General features: G+C 42.7%; 1 protein-coding gene across 1 annotated transcript; it reads right to left on the bottom strand.

Moving 5' to 3' along the window:
• Positions 1-204: 204 nt before the first annotated feature.
• sall3a (spalt-like transcription factor 3a) lies at positions 205-15,396 on the bottom strand. The gene is given in 5 exon segments (XM_036556609.1): positions 205-1,153; positions 1,979-2,316; positions 2,547-3,312; positions 3,314-5,688; positions 14,252-15,396. Coding segments are annotated over 5 exon segments (3,993 nt in total). The 5' UTR covers positions 14,334-15,396; the 3' UTR covers positions 205-721.
• Between the last annotated feature and the right edge of the window lie 278 nt (positions 15,397-15,674).

Here is a 15,674-nt window from a genome sequence, read left to right as displayed (position 1 = left end):
TAGAAGTCTAACGTTTAGAAAAGAAAAGGTCAATAAAATGTTGGGGCCATTAAATATATTTTCTTATACCCGCTTCTTGTGAATATTATAAATACTAAAGACACTGGACATTAAGATAAGACAATGCCAAGAGACTAAATGCAAAGATTAAAATAGTTCAAACTTTTTTTTTTCCATCAAGTATCTACTTCATGAGTGAAAATAATAATAATAATAATAATAATAAGCGCGCACTACGACGATGTACTTCGTTTCACCTATTCCCCTTTCTTGTACCTCAAAACATACACTGTAGGCAGGTAAACATTATTCAGTTTATCCACATAAAGATTGCTCTTCATTTCTTTTTTTTCTCTTTTTACAGTTTTAGAGTCTTACCCATAACAACTGAGTGAAGATATTCTTTTTTTTGTGACATAATCCTCAAAAGCAGTCAAATGTACTGAGAAGAACCAATAAGTACCATGCAAATCTTGCAAGACAACAGATTCTCAAACATGAGACAGTTTTTTCTTCAGGTGAAACAGGAGAAATGGGAGGATGGGGAAATACCTCTACTCAATACCGAATACTATAGATCCAAAACCAAACAGAATATCAAACTTCAGCTGTACATAATATAGTACATAAGAGACCAAACTGGATAAAGTGTAACTTTCCATGTCTTAACTCGGTTCTCGGTTGTGAGTCTCTCCACGTTTTCTCCTCCAATGAAAGCTCGTTAATTGATCCCAATCTCTTTGCTGTCCTCCAAAAACCTGGAGAAAGGACGTCCAGTTCCCACTTCTAGGCTAGTCTTCTCGAGGCCAGTCATTGGGGGGCTGCTCCCAGTGCGCGCTCTCTCCATGCCCCCCGACATGCTCCCTAGTGAGGGGATGCCGCTCCCGCCGAGGCTGACAGGCAGCGGAGGAATACCCCCGTTCTGAATGACGGAAATCTCGTTGTTCTTCATGGCCAAGCCGTTGGTGATAGCCGCCGCGTACTGGTTCCAAAATCCTGGGTCTACGTTCATTGCCCGTGCTGCCAGGTCTTTCTGGAACATCTCGCTGAATTTCATTGCATCACCACCCAGCAGGGCCATGGGGTTCTCCACCGAGAGACGACGCCCCCTCCTAGCTGGGGCATTGTTCCACATGTGGGTGCCCATGTGGACCTGCGGTTAGAGGAGAAATACGAATAAATAACTGCTCAATACTTTACTTTATAAAAGTAAAAAAAACTTTAAGCAATTCAATATTTATATAACAAGTTATTGTAGAAATTCTCTCTTAACTGTCTTATTAAATAGAATATGTAGTAAATAATAGATTATATGAAAATATTTAATTTCTGATACTAATAATTATCTAGATTATATCATATTTTTTATTTCTGTAATAAAACATCTTGTGAATTTACTTATATGTGTATGTAGTTAATTTTGTAGGAGTAATTTTTATACTCATTCTCTGGTTTTGCAATATCTGAATATTCTTCACTTTATTTGTGGAGATTCAATATTTTATTGATAGATGTCTAAAATAAATTGTGAGAAAATAAATAGTAAATTGAAGTGAATTTATGAAGTAATATAAAAGTTTACTAGTTTATATATGTACTTAAATTTATTGTGAATAGCAAAATTTTACATGTTAATAGCAACATGTAAAGCATATTAAAAATCCATATAACTTAGTAATTTAAAGACTTTAATCATAGATAAAACATGTTATTGAGTTTTTCCTACTACAAGGATTCTGTCATTATTTATTTTATAAAGCCAACATTTTTCATTTTTGATATTACTAATTATCACTAAATTATGTAGATTCCATAAAATTATAGTAGCCAGATACAATTGTAAAGATGTAAATGCTTAAAAAATGTAAATTTATACAGAATATATATTCCAAAAGCTGTTGGTTTAAAGAGCTGTTTTTAATATAAAGAAAAATATCTTTCAGCACTCATATGCTGAAAAAATCTCATCTGGCCTTACCTTCAGATTGCCCTTTGTGGTGAAAGCTCTGCCACAGATGGAGCAGGCGAAGGGTTTTTCTCCCGTATGTGTGCGCTCGTGGATCTGCAGGGCGCTGGCTGAGGAGAAGTTTTTCCCGCAGGACTGGCAGTTGTGCTGCTTGGGGGTCCGGCGGGGTGGAGGTGGTGCCAGCATCGGGGTGAGGTTAGGGCTCATTGTTGTCTGAGGCGTTGCAGCAGGTACCTGAAGGCTCATGTGCAAGTGTGAGCTCTCACTCAAGGACAGCGGCTTGCTATGCCCATTCATCTCAAGTTTGACCATGCTTGGTGCCGAGCTCATCAAGCTGGGAGCACTTAATCCTAAACCAGAGGAAACAGAAAAATAAGAAATGAAAAGCTGCCCTTCTGATTCATTTCTTATTTGAATAAACACATTATTTAATAGCATTTGCAGGAAAATATTCCTTTTAAAGTTCCATTATAATTATATTATTATACAGAAGTAATGATAACAAAATTATAATTAACATATTATAATTATATAATTATTGCATTTGCAGAAAGGATCTCTTGATAAATCCTACACCTACCCCTGTCTCTACCCAGGAACAGCATGCTGAATTGATTCTCCTCCTTAACGTAAGGCCTAATTGGCTGGGCAGCTGTGAGGTCTAGGGCTCCAGTGTGTTCTGCTGGTACAGAACCTGGAGAGGGAGTCTCTGATTTCTCAGACTTTACGGTTGCTGTTGCCGTGCTGGATTCCTGGGCATCATCGGCAGCGTTGCTGCTGCTGTTGTTGGCCAGCCCTGGAGACCTGGAGCGATGGCTCTCAGACTGGCTGTGAGCAGGAGAGAGAGCCTGCATGGAGGCTGATGAGTCGGACAGGGCCGGACTCCCCACACTGTGATTCTCTAAGTCTCCCACAGCAGAAGATGAGTCAGTGGCAAGCATGTCGCTGCTTTCTCCACCAACCCCACTCCCATTTTCAGAGGGCTTCAGGCTAAAGGCGCGGGTCATGTTTGCTGTTGAGTCAATCATCTTCATTTGATTCTCCAAAGCAGCAATGCTAGAGATGACAGAAGTTGGGGGAGAGCTGCTAGGGGACATCTCTCCATATGAAAGTGTTGGTTTGGATGGGTCCAATTCTCCATCTTTCATATCTGGCTCGTCCTCCATGGCCTGCTCCATCTCGTCAATCAGCTCGTCATCATAGTTGCTCATGTTGTCTAAGCTCTTCTCATCAAAGGAAAAATCCGTGTCCATTTCCTGAAAACCCTCGGGCAGAGGCGTGTTTGGAATCTGACCCCCCATGTGCATGCGGATGTGCTGCTGCAACACCACGGCATTAGTGAACTTTCTTCTGACAAATAGGACAAGAGTGCTGCACTCGTAAAGGGGGTTTGGACCTGTGAACTCCAAAGTGTGTTTTCAAGTTGCCCTTGGTAGTGAAAGCACGACCGCATATTTTGCATTTGAAGGGCCTCTCGCCAGTGTGGGTACGGTAGTGCATCTTGAGGGCACTCTGACAGCTGAGCACACGATGGCAAATAACACACTGGTTAGGGTCTGTCATCTTCTTGTCAATGTTCTCCACCAGCTGCTGCAGCTTTGAGGTCTCTGATGTTTGCATAGAGTCCAAGAGGCCACCAAAAGGAAACTTGGCTTTGAACTGATCTGAGATCATTGGGAGGGACGGATGAGAGGCAGATGATGGAGGGGTCACTGAGTCTGTGATTTGAGTGGTGGTGGTGGTTGTGGTAGTGACAGTGGCTGATAACACAACCTGGGTCATAGTGGTGGTGGATAAGCTGGTCTCCCCAGGCCTGGTGGTGCAGTTGGGTGGCAAATGAATTCCCTCTGGCTTCAAAACTGGGGGTACATCACCCCCTATATTGGGCTGTGGAGAGGCTGAAGTGAGGGTCGTGCTGGCTTCAGTACTGAGGACATTGGGCGACAGGGATGCGCACTCACTTGATGGTGGTGACGGTCTCTGAGGTGACCTGTTAATGGGGGTGAGGCTAGGTGAATCTCCATAGCCTCCGATCATGCTGGGCAGGGTTGGGGGAAGCTGCAGCCCAACCGAAGTTGGGACAGTGGACAAAACAGGTTTGCTGTCCAGCCATGTGGTAACAGGCTTCTCCGGTGGCAAAGACATGCCATAAGGAATACCTGAGCTGGTTGGCACATTGTCCAGATACTCAGGAACCGGATAGGGATTCATTGGAATGTGTGGATACTTTTCTTTGTGTCTCTGAAAATGAACTTTCAAGTTCCCTTTTGTAGAGAAGCGATTGCCACAGATGTTGCACTTGAAAGGTCTTTCACCAGTATGGGAGCGAAGGTGTATTTGGAGAGCACTGTCACTTCCAAACACCTTGGCGCAAAACCTGCACTTATGTTTGAAGAAGGGGTCATCTGAGCTAGGCTTGGTGTCAAATACAGAGACGTTAGGAGGCTTTCCTTTGCGGTGCTTCATTAGGGCAGAAAGAGGATCAAGTGCGTTGGCTGTAGCTGCAATACTGGCCAGTGGGTTGGGAAAGATGACACTACTTGAGGAACTATGAGGTATCAGGGGGAGGTTTGAGGGGGAGCTCAGCAGACTGCCGTGGGTCAGTGTCGGAGGACTTGAGGTGTTTCTCGGGAGGGAAACACTGCTACTGATACCAGCTCCAGCACTACTGCTGCTGTTGCTGCTGCTGCTAGTGACTGAACTCGGTGGCAGCAAGGAAGGAACTACACTACAGCTTGATGGTGGATATGAGGAATTTGTTGAGGTGTTGCTGTTCATTACAGAGCTTGACAACTGGCTGCCTGTCTGTGACACATGAGAGTGACTTCCTTCCAAAGCAGAGGACAACGAGGCTGGCCCCTGGCCATTTAAAGTGGGCGGCACCCTGATAGGCAGTTGGTGGACAGGTGGTGTAATGAACCCATGCAGCTGGAGCTGACTGGAGATAGTGGGAAGGCCAGTGGACGGAGCTGCCTGTGAGGCAGCATTTGTATTATGGTGTGCGTGATGGTTGAGTGCTGACTGCGAAGGGGCTTGCCTGTTCATTAGCGCCACCTGGCTGCGAATCTGTTCTATCAGCTGGAGCTGGTGGATTTGCTGCTGCTGCAAAGCCATCAACTGGTCCAGTATCATAGGGATGGCCATTGTGGATACGCCGCTGGCTACTGCTCCACGGAAGCTTTGGGAGAACTGTGCCACAGCCACTCGGGTCCCATGCAGCGTCTCCAATGTGACGTTTGTGCTGGGCATGCTGTATCCTGCCCCAGATGGGTGGGCTGTGTCCTCAAGCTGAGGTAGGCTGACATCTGGGTCCGGTGATGCTTCCGGATCTTCAGGGTCCATTAGTTTCTCAGGAGACAGTTCCACTTCCATAGGCTCATCTTCCTTGTCCAGGGTGGCTGCACGCTCTAAAGTCATCTCAGTCCCCTCGTCAGCTTCGACTGGTGTGTGACGGCCCTCTGCTGCCTCCTCACTGAGCGCAGGCTCACTCGGGCAGCTAGGCACAGGTGAGGGCTCGGCCGGATACTCCCGCGCTGGATCTGGTGTGCCCTCATTCTCGTTGACAATAAGCACAAGCGGGTTCTTGGTGCAGCTCTTCAGATGCTCGCAGAAATCAGACCACTTGAAGAACTCCGCACAGCACTTCTCACACACGTGGGTCTCCTCGCTCCCGCTGCGGCTCTCGTTACCGCTGTCGGCATCGTCCAAAACCTCGCCTGAGACTGAGAGGAGGAGGGAAAGGGGGAGAGCACAGAATAAATGAATAAATAATGCACAGACATTCAACACATTTTTCAGCACAACACCTTGGCAAAGATTTAACCTTTAATTCTTTTTTTCCCCCCCTTACCATGGCTAAAATCAATATTCTCTTTTTTCTATTCTGAACAAATCGTCCTAGTTCACCAATTCTCAAGGCCCAGTTTTGTGCGTACCACTCCTCTCCATATAGCCAGCTAATAATTTTCTTTGTGCAATCCATCAAATTATGAGGGCCTATCAATTGTGGATACTGCCGCTTAATGAAATTCCATACAAGCTATTGATTTCCAATATTTTCATACAATTCACAGCTGCCTCGCCTGTTGAGTACAAATCAGGTCTTTGATGGCCCCATTAGGATTCCCCTCTGCTATCAAGCCACCTCATTTCCACCTGAATTTCAAATGCCTAAGCCTCTTCATTTAGCATTGCTAGGGTAACGTGCAACCTCTGCATTTCATCCATTTGATAGATTTAACCTTCAACAAAGTCCAACCACTCATCAGCGCAATAACAGCTTTCTGACAGAAATGATGGCTGTTACTTGCCTTCATAATTAAGGCACTGCCTTTTTTTTTCTTTTTTCAAAACATGTTTTTCATACTTGTAAACAGCAAGAAAAATAGTGGCTAAACATTAAGAAAAAGCACAATCGTTTCACTATCATTTACCTCCTAAATATATGCCCTCACTACATGAGAAACATGCAGTAATTCAGTGTTGCAGTATGTATTCTTTCTCTTTCTTTTCTTTCTTTTCTCATGCCTTTCATCATCTACTGTCTCTTTCGTCCTCCCTGCACCAGCAAATTACATGGTTCTGCCATAGCAGCAGTGCCTCTGATTAGTTACATATGTTCAGTCACAGTTGTTAGAAGCCACTTCCTCTTCCGCATATAGCTGTCATGTGGCAGCAGCGCGGGATATGCTTTCCAATCAGTGTCCTAATTCACACCTGATCAAACCGTGAAAAACAGCCTACACACCAGTTTACTTTTTCATACATCTTCATGAAAGTGGGCCAGGACCTGTGCTTGCGTGTTTGTACGTAGTGTGGTGTATGTTAATTATCTCTCTGTGGTGTGTGTCTGCTACTTTGTTACATGGAAAACTATGTGACTGCTGCACTTCAGAGACCTTGCCAGAAGACGTGATTAGACGAGTGAGAGTAAGAAGAGATTTTTTTTTTCTCACTGCCCATGCAGTTCTCTGACAACGTTAGCTTTAACGGATTGATGGGTCGTAACGAGAGATGATTGGCCTAATGAAAAAGCATATGCTTCTCGTCTAACAATATAACTTAATTATTTGTGACGACATATTCAAATTTTATAGCAGTGTTTTGATCAGCTTCTGATCACTGCCTTCTGCGCTGTAGCTCAGACGGCTTAAAAATGTAAAAATGATCTGAAATAGTGTTTCCAATGCTCAGAAATGATGTCTAAAGAATTGTATTCTCGATGTGATCTGTTCAAAATGTCTTTTTTACATATAATACATAATCTGAAGGCAGCATGATATGACCTAACGCTGACCCATCTGTATATCAAAATCAGACATACATGAACATGCACAAAAAAGCCCAATTCAAGTCACAAACCACACCAAAAACGACAACAAAAAAAGAATTGTAAGACAAGAGATTCACATGAATTCAGTTTTGAGGATGTAGTTACAACAGAAACAATGCTAAGTCAAATTTGATGTCTTACTGCTTCCCTCTAAATGCACCATAAGAAGGACCCGTGAGTACAGCTTATGATTAGGATCTGTCTGATTTCTAATTATTGATAAACATTTGCAGATTTAATTCTAATCATTCAGATGCTGGACCAAAAACAGTGGTGTCGTGATTGTATGTGTGTGTGTGTATATATATATATATATATATATATATATACATACATACACACACATAGACAGGTATAGTTTTTTTAAATGTATAACATACACAGGAGTAGGTGACCATCTCTTTTTAAAATTTATGTACTGTTATTATTAAATTAATTCAATTACATGAAGTGTAAAAAAAAAACAAAATGACCAAAACAAAAGAATAGCTGAATTTCCTCTCGTTTCAAGCGCAAAGATGTAAAAGAAAAAAAAAGCGAGCAAAGACACGAAATACTTAAAGCAAGAATATTGACGAAAAAGATTTAGCCAATCTACTGACAGTGAGGCTCATTTCCATAATTGAAGGGTGAAAGGTCAGAGTCCGTTTGGAAGCATTGTTTAGGCAGAATAATCATTAACAGAAAATTATTGCTATTGCTTTTCTCCTTTCTGAAAACATCCTTTCTCGACAAAATGCACGTCTCTCTGACATTCTGTTTGTGGCAAAAACACAGCAAATTAAAAAATTAGCAAAGAAAAAGTAAGAATATGAATGTTTAAATAACACTATTACCAGAGTATGTATTATTTTCATTACATCTTAATAATAATAACAATTATTATTATGGCGATTTGTAGTAGTGGAATTTTTGAAAAAAAAAAAATAAGCAAAAGAAATTCTTGCAAGCTCAAGTAAATGTATGACACAAAACCATTTTATATACAATTATAAATGCACACACACATACACACACACAGAAATTCACAAAGACAATTTAAAAAGTAACTATGGTATAATGAGTATATAGAGTAGAGTATTTAGGTAAAATATACTAATTCATAGTATTATATTCATTATTGTAAATAGTTTCTAATAATTTAAACATATTTTCACAAGTTAGTTTTTATGTGAAGTCTAGTAAAAGATTTACGCTACAGTTTCTGAGTGTGAGGGAGAAAGAGGGAGCGTGTGTAAGGGAAGAAGAGTGAGAACGCATGAGAGAGTGTCTAAGAGAGAGCTGTATTGATTCTCCTATAGCATGAGAGAAAGGAAGGCATTTTGAAAAATCCAATGCGTTTTCATCCCCTTAAGAGTCTTCCTTTACTCAAATGCAAATATGAAGCCCAGTGGAATCAATAGGGGGATTGTAGACTTTGAATCATTGTATCCGCTATCTTGGTGTGCAATCTTTGGCATGCTAACTGAAACCACTAATCTTGGCATATTATATCAGATAAAGTTTTCGAGCTCTCAACTGATTCGGAGAAAGACAGAGAGCGGAGTGCTGGGCTGAGAATAGAGCAATTACAAACTCCTCATTCTTTAACATCTTCAAAATTCATTTAAAGAGTGACACGCCGCCATGAACCAATCTCAGAAGAAGGTAAAGTTACCTACTTTTTTTCTTACTTATGTAAAGAAACCTACACAAAATCTGTCAGTCCACTTTCATACTTACGCAACCTTTTATTAAACACAAATAATTCTCTGTTGTTTACAAGAAGGAAAAGCACAATTAATTGCTAGATTGATAAAGACAGCTCTGCAGGTTGTGAATATCAAAGTGTTTTTTTTTTTTCTCGCTCCTTTTGTGACGGCCTGACAATGAGACTTCACCCTGTGACCTCTGACTGTTGAAGCAGCTCAATTTTAACATTAAGACTTCCTGACAAAGGCTCACTTGTGACACTGTTTGAATTCTCTGGCGAGTAGGGTACTCTAATCCGTGTCCTTTCTGGGATTCTATAACTTTGTCGTCTTCTACGCCAACCCCCCCCTCCTACCTTCATTAAAAGCATTCTTGTAAGTGTTTAAGAGAGCTTGGAATCTTTAAGAGAGAGAGAGATGAATCGCCATAGGTCCAACCCAAGCAGGAGGAAGGCAATGAGGATGCCTGCTGGTTTTAACAATGTTAAGAAATTCCTGTGCGAATGACACTTTTTTTCCATTGCGCCTCTTTTCTTTTTTTTTCACTCTCAGGGCTTTTTCTCAGCACTGTTTTCATTGACAAATCTCTCTCCTCGTTTTGTTTTTTGGTTCCACTCACTGGCTGACTGAACTTACTGCTGCTGCAGAGAGAAAAGACGGAAGATGAGCTTAGTAGGATGGAGGAGAGGATGGAAAGAAAGGGTGGCACAGAGAAACAGAGACAGAGATGGCTTTCCTAACCTCTGCCCTGATGGTACAGTAACCACTCTATGCCCTTCTAAACAGAAGGGGCTTTGTCGCCATGCACAGATGTGGCGCAGCCAAAACATTAACGATTTGTTTGCGCAGGCCCCGAGATACGGTATTTGGTGACGGCACTCTGACCGCCAGGCTTATGCTGCATCCTGTTGCCCGGCCGCCCTTAATTGGGGAATCATATTTATCTGCACTCGAAGGACTGAACTGTAATTAGTAGACAACTGCATCTGAGAGCCGAACAAGCCGCCTCCGTTTGGCGAATCACTGTCTTTGCCCTATCATTGTGGGTGGTCCTCTGAGACCTTCACCAAATGGTTAAAACAAAAAACAAACATGGCCCCTCTGATGAGCTCTAGTGCTTCACAGGGCATTTGTTCCTTACTACATTTCTCTCATGCATTTGTTTCCACACATAATTTATAATTTCATAAGTCTCATCTCACAGCACAAAAATGTGTGGCTGCTTTTTATCAATTGAGATGACAAAATCAAAACAAATCACTAATAAAATCTCCACTACAGTAAGAAGTCGTGTATTGTCCAGTCCAGATTTCTAAAGCAAAAATCAAGCCATTGCATACATGCTGTGAACAAAGCAATGTGAAGAGCAAATAATAAAGTTTTCAATGGGTAAAGGGGTCTTCTAGGGGTATATGATAAGTAATCTAAGATTAATAACTTTCAAAAAGAGCAAGCAAGTGTCCAAAGAAGAGACAGAAAGAAAGAGAGAGGGACAATGTGTTTGAATGTGTGCATGTGCTTGTGTATGTGTGTGTTCTAATAGTCCCTTCGGCCCCGGGGGGGCTGCGCTCGCAGACTGAGGCCAGCGGAAGCGGCTGCCGAGATGAAAGCCCGTCACTGTTAACACTTTCGAGGACGGCTGTAAGCCTGTCTGCCAAGGTCAATGGCACACATGTACTAATTGTATTATGAGCTTGACATCCAGCGGCCACCCCTGGCAGGGGCCGCCCAGGCAAAGGTTAAGTCAGCACACGGTATCAAAGCTCTTCCAAAGAGCCACCCTCAGGGTGGGGAGGGTGGGGGAGAGCAGGGAGGTGGCCCAGGGCGGCAGGGTAGGGGGCTGGTGGGTGAGAGGCAATCCCTTGTTGGCACGGCATGAGCTCCCACCTTTTCAGGGGCTCCACACAAAAGGGTCCTATTAGCCAACATTTGACAACAATGTAAACTCCCGACAAAAGCCAGACAAACAACAAAAAAGTCAAATCTGGCTTCTGAATACTGAGGGAGACACAGGGCTCAACGGCTAGGAGACACAAACAGTGTTACAAACCTGCAGGTGACCGATTTATTGTAACATAAATGTAAATGTGTTCCCTCCAAAAAAACTAACATGGCCTAAAATTATTGTTCTGTAAAATCAGCAGGACTGTATAAGAAACGATGCTGCCTAAGGATAAAGTCTAGGCCTCAGCTTTGTCATCTAATCGCACTGCGCTGTTCGTAAGCCCAGCAATGCGCTCACTGTCATTGGATTACTGATCTAGTCAAATTAATCAATGCTTATGTATGCTATTTCAGTACAATAGGCGACATGCTGTGTGCTTTGTTTTACACTATGTCGTGCACGGCACAGGTGCATGCGTGTTTGGCCTGCAGACCTATGTGCTTCAGGTTGTGCTGTTGGAGAAGCAGTAAAAACTGCAGTGCTCTCTATGCGCCACCTTCCTGAATGTGCTGCATGCAGGGCAATCAAGAGGTCTGCACAAATAAAACTGTAGGCTCACTTTTCATGCCTGTACTTTACACAAAAGGCCACTTTGGTGTGAATACAAGAGTGTGAAAAATGACATGACTTTTAGGGATTTTAGGTATCGCTGTATATCCTCTGTCTTCTTGCTATATCTTGCTATATAAATAATGCTTTCGCTTTTGGATCAGTAAGCACCACGTTGCCCACTGCAGTAGGTCGAGCAAGCAAAAAGCGCCACTCTGAGCTGAGAGTGTCAGCCTGTCTTTTAAAAGCTATCAATACGGGTTCCCTCGATTTTGTAGCCTTGTCAGCATCACGGCTCACAAACAGCCTTAGCAATTCTGCTCGGGACGTTCGATATTTAAACCAATGACAAAATACAAGCAAACTTCCCTTAGAAGGACATTTGAAATCGTCTTGATATCTTCCTGAGTTCTTTCACTTATATGAATTAGTAGTGGGCTTGCTGCTCTGCCTAGCACTCCTCAGCAAGGTGTGGTGTAGATGATGTAAATTTCAAAATGAGAAAATGGAGACCTTCATACTGCTGCTACAGTAAAAAAAAGAGGTGTTTTAAAAAGTATAATGAGCTAATTTCCAATATGCCCACTTAAGCCTAATTCTGATTTAAATAAACTATAATTATAATAATAATAAAAATGGTTCAACAGGACGCAAATGTGGCATTCTGCTCATGTGCATAAGCTGGACCTTTCTTTCCTCATCTCTGTTTGCCACCATACAAGAAAAAATGTGTCTAGCATGAGCAGACTAAAATTATCAAATGCAGTGCAGCTCTGCAGCAGTGACCCTCGGCCCACTATGTGATAAAGCTATGATGGAAAATAGACAGAAATTTAACAAAGGGTTAAGGAAAGATTATTTTAAGATTGTTCCACTGAGCAAAATTTAAGCTTGAAACTACTTTGTCACAGGTTTGCTCCACTTCCAAATTAGTATTTAGGGTATATCAGAAACAGAAATATTTAATTCTATGGATTTTTAAAATACACTCAATATTTCATGATGATTTAGGAATATTTCAGTAAAATAGTTCTGCTTGGCTCAAGTGCTTCAGGAGACGTGCGAAATTGGCCATTAATATTTATTTAAGAAATGTGCAATTATGAAGAAAAGCAATGCAAATAATAATAATAATAATAATAATAATAATAATAATAATAATAATGAGAAGAAGAAGAAGAAGAAGAAGAAGAAGAAGATGAAGAAGAATACAAAATCTAAAATACCTGTAATATATTTCTAAATTTGTCCACCACACCTCAACAAAGCGAAGCCGTTTTTTAACCTGCGAAAATGATACTAAAATGTTTTTAATTATAACATTTCCGTGAATGAAATATTTGATCATATTCGTCATTTTTGCGAGCGCAGCACACGTTTCTGTGTCTTTTCTTGGACAATCTACACGGCAAATGCACCTTATTTTACTGCCCGGTAGGAAGCGAGTGAAGTGGGGAAATGTGGATGTCCCGAAGTAAACAGAGAGAAAAAAACATTTCCATGACAAAAAGCGAGGCTGCGGCTTTAGTTCCTCGGCAATATGCAATGCAATCGTCTCCTTTCCGAGCGGCACAATGGCCATCTGTGAGGACACAAGAGCGACTGCCTCAGTGTGGAAGAGCTGTTTCTGCCTTTCTTTCTGTCTTTTCTCTCTTTTCTTTTTGTGTTAGTTTAGTACTTAGCTTAGCACGCATGGTGCTGAACTCTTTAAAGCACTCAGCCCAAACGAGAACAAGAAACCTAATTGAAAATTTCCCACGAAACAAATTAAGAAAAGCGAGTTTGCCATTCAGTTACTACTGCGCCCAAAACTCTCAGCACGAGCTGCATTCTAAAACAAATGTAGCAAATTATTATTTGAACGAGCATTTCAAGGATGTTTGGAAGTTAATTTCGGCATGGATCGCATAAATTGTTCAATTTTAATGTAAGCAGAGAAATAACACCATGCTTCCTCCTGAAACTGCACCAACTCCAAGAGAAATAATCTTGAAATGTGATTTTATTATTTTAGATGAAATAATTAGGCGTCTGTTTTATTTAATTATAGCAGCTATTTCTGATTCACACTTGTACGTTTATTTAATGTTATTTTTAACCCACTCCGAGAACGAACTGCACGGTTCAAGTGAGTGGATCCTCCACCAGCAATGCTGCTAAGTGTTTGATGGATTTCCGAGAGCCACCGCTTATGGCAACCCAGCTCAGTCTAAGTTTCGCCCACAGTTTCTCTATGAGGCGAAACGTTTCACATCCAAAAGGGTTCGAATACATTTTCACACGCTAAAACGGAGCACCTGTCCTCTGATAAAAGGCTTGAGCCAAATAAATAAAGATAAAACGGCGAAGCTGCCCGTGTAGCTTAACTTCAACTTCATTACACGAACTGCTATCTAGCCGGGCTGAAAGTGAAGCTGGTCGTCTAAGTTCAGGATAAAAGAGTACAAGTGTTTCAGAAATGGTTCAGAATTGGTGTACAGGTCGTACTTTTTGATTAGTCAAGTTGGAAGAACTGAGCAGCGGATTTGATTCTGTGAGGCAACAAACGGCGACAAAAAACAACAACAAAAAAAAAAAGTTCACTCCTCAAGAAGTAAGACTGGGCACCAGTGTGAACCTTTACTGAAACACTTATCCTTTGAGGAGTGAACTTGGAAGAAGTGAAGAGCGGATTTGATTCAGTAACCAAACAAACACTAACAAAACCCGTCTTTTTTCCCTCGTTCACTCGTTCAGGGGACGAAAAAAAGAGCCATTCGGAGACCTACCGTTCTGAGAAAGTCCCCCCAGGTCTGAAGGCTCGTCCTCGGACTTGAGGTGCTGCGGCTTTGCTTGCTTCCGACGGGACATTGCTGAGGACACGCTGCCACTCCAGCTCCTGCTGTTGGCACATACATCAGCAGCGAGGAGGGGAAAAAACACACACACACGCGCGCGCACACACACACAGAACGAAATGAAACCCCACCAGCACACACACGCACACACGCAACGAAATGTTCACAAATAGTCGAGTGGCGCAAGAAAAAAAATGAGGGAAATTAGCTGGCGTTGGTGCTGTGTGGACTGCGCATGGTCGGTATGTAATTATGATGGTGAATAATAATGTGTGAGAGGGGGGGACTGGCTGAGGGCCAGCGGACACGCCGCTTATGGTAATGAGGGACGGACTTAGCAATTAGCTGCTTCACCCTCAAAAACTATCTGTCTCTCTGTTCTCCTCCGCCTCCTCCTTCTCCTCCACCGCCGCCTCCTCTTTCTCCTGCTCCACAACACCCCAAAAATCCCGTGTTACACACCAGCAGCGGTCGAGGGGAGAGGGGGGCGTCTCTCTTCTCTCTCTCTTCAGTCCAGGAAGGTCAGCTTCTTTCCTTTTTTCCCTGCGCGGTTTCGCCTCGCCGCTTTGTTTTTGCTTGTTTGCTTGCTCCACATAATTCTCCACAGCTGACTGAGGGGGTTAGCTTAGCATAGCTCAGCCGCGGCGCGGGGTCTCTTTTCTCCCCTCTTTTTGAGAACTTTTATCCCTTGAAAAATTGCAAAAAGTGGCCGCGGGGGCTGCTCAGTGTCCCTTCCTTCCTCCCTCGTCCACCTTTTTGGCGGCTCTAGGCTTCATTTCCTCGGTCCAGAGAGGGAAAGAAGTGGTGCTGCTGTATTCCCCTAAAAAAAATCACCAGAAAAAGCTCAAACGCTCGCGGTTGCCTTGGAGACGCCAAACGTTCGCTCTCTCGCGTTGTTTTGGTTCCCGCGCGTGCTACTGTTATTGTTTTGTCTTGTTCTAAGGTAAAAAAAAAACGCCGAGAGGAAGATTAGAGCTGGACAATGTCTTTAGAAAAAGTTTGTGAAAGTAGCCGGACGAAGAAGAGACGACGTGTCCTCCGTCCACCGTGAGACTGTGCTGTGGAGTTGCTCGTTTTTCGCGGCCGAGGCCAAAAAACAGAGAGAGAGAGCGAGCGAGCGAGCGAGCGAGAGAGAGAGAGAGAGAGAGAGAGAGAGAGAGAGGGTGACAGTTAGACCTGGAAGCAGCGTGACTCAGTCCTCAGTGGCTCACTCGTTCATAAAAGAAGAAAACAGCACAAAAAAACAGCATTTTTGTAGCCGTCGTCCCGTTCAGCTTCAGCACAGGCGGTGAAAGTAAGTTTGGACGAGAGAGAGAGAGAGAGAGAGAGAGAGAGAGAGAGATGACGGTTAAGC

The sequence above is a fragment of the Colossoma macropomum genome, unplaced genomic scaffold (genome assembly GCF_904425465.1).
Source record: "Colossoma macropomum unplaced genomic scaffold, Colossoma_macropomum, whole genome shotgun sequence".
Classification (NCBI taxonomy): domain Eukaryota; kingdom Metazoa; phylum Chordata; class Actinopteri; order Characiformes; family Serrasalmidae; genus Colossoma; species Colossoma macropomum.
This window is presented reverse-complemented; position numbering and strand designations above follow the sequence as displayed.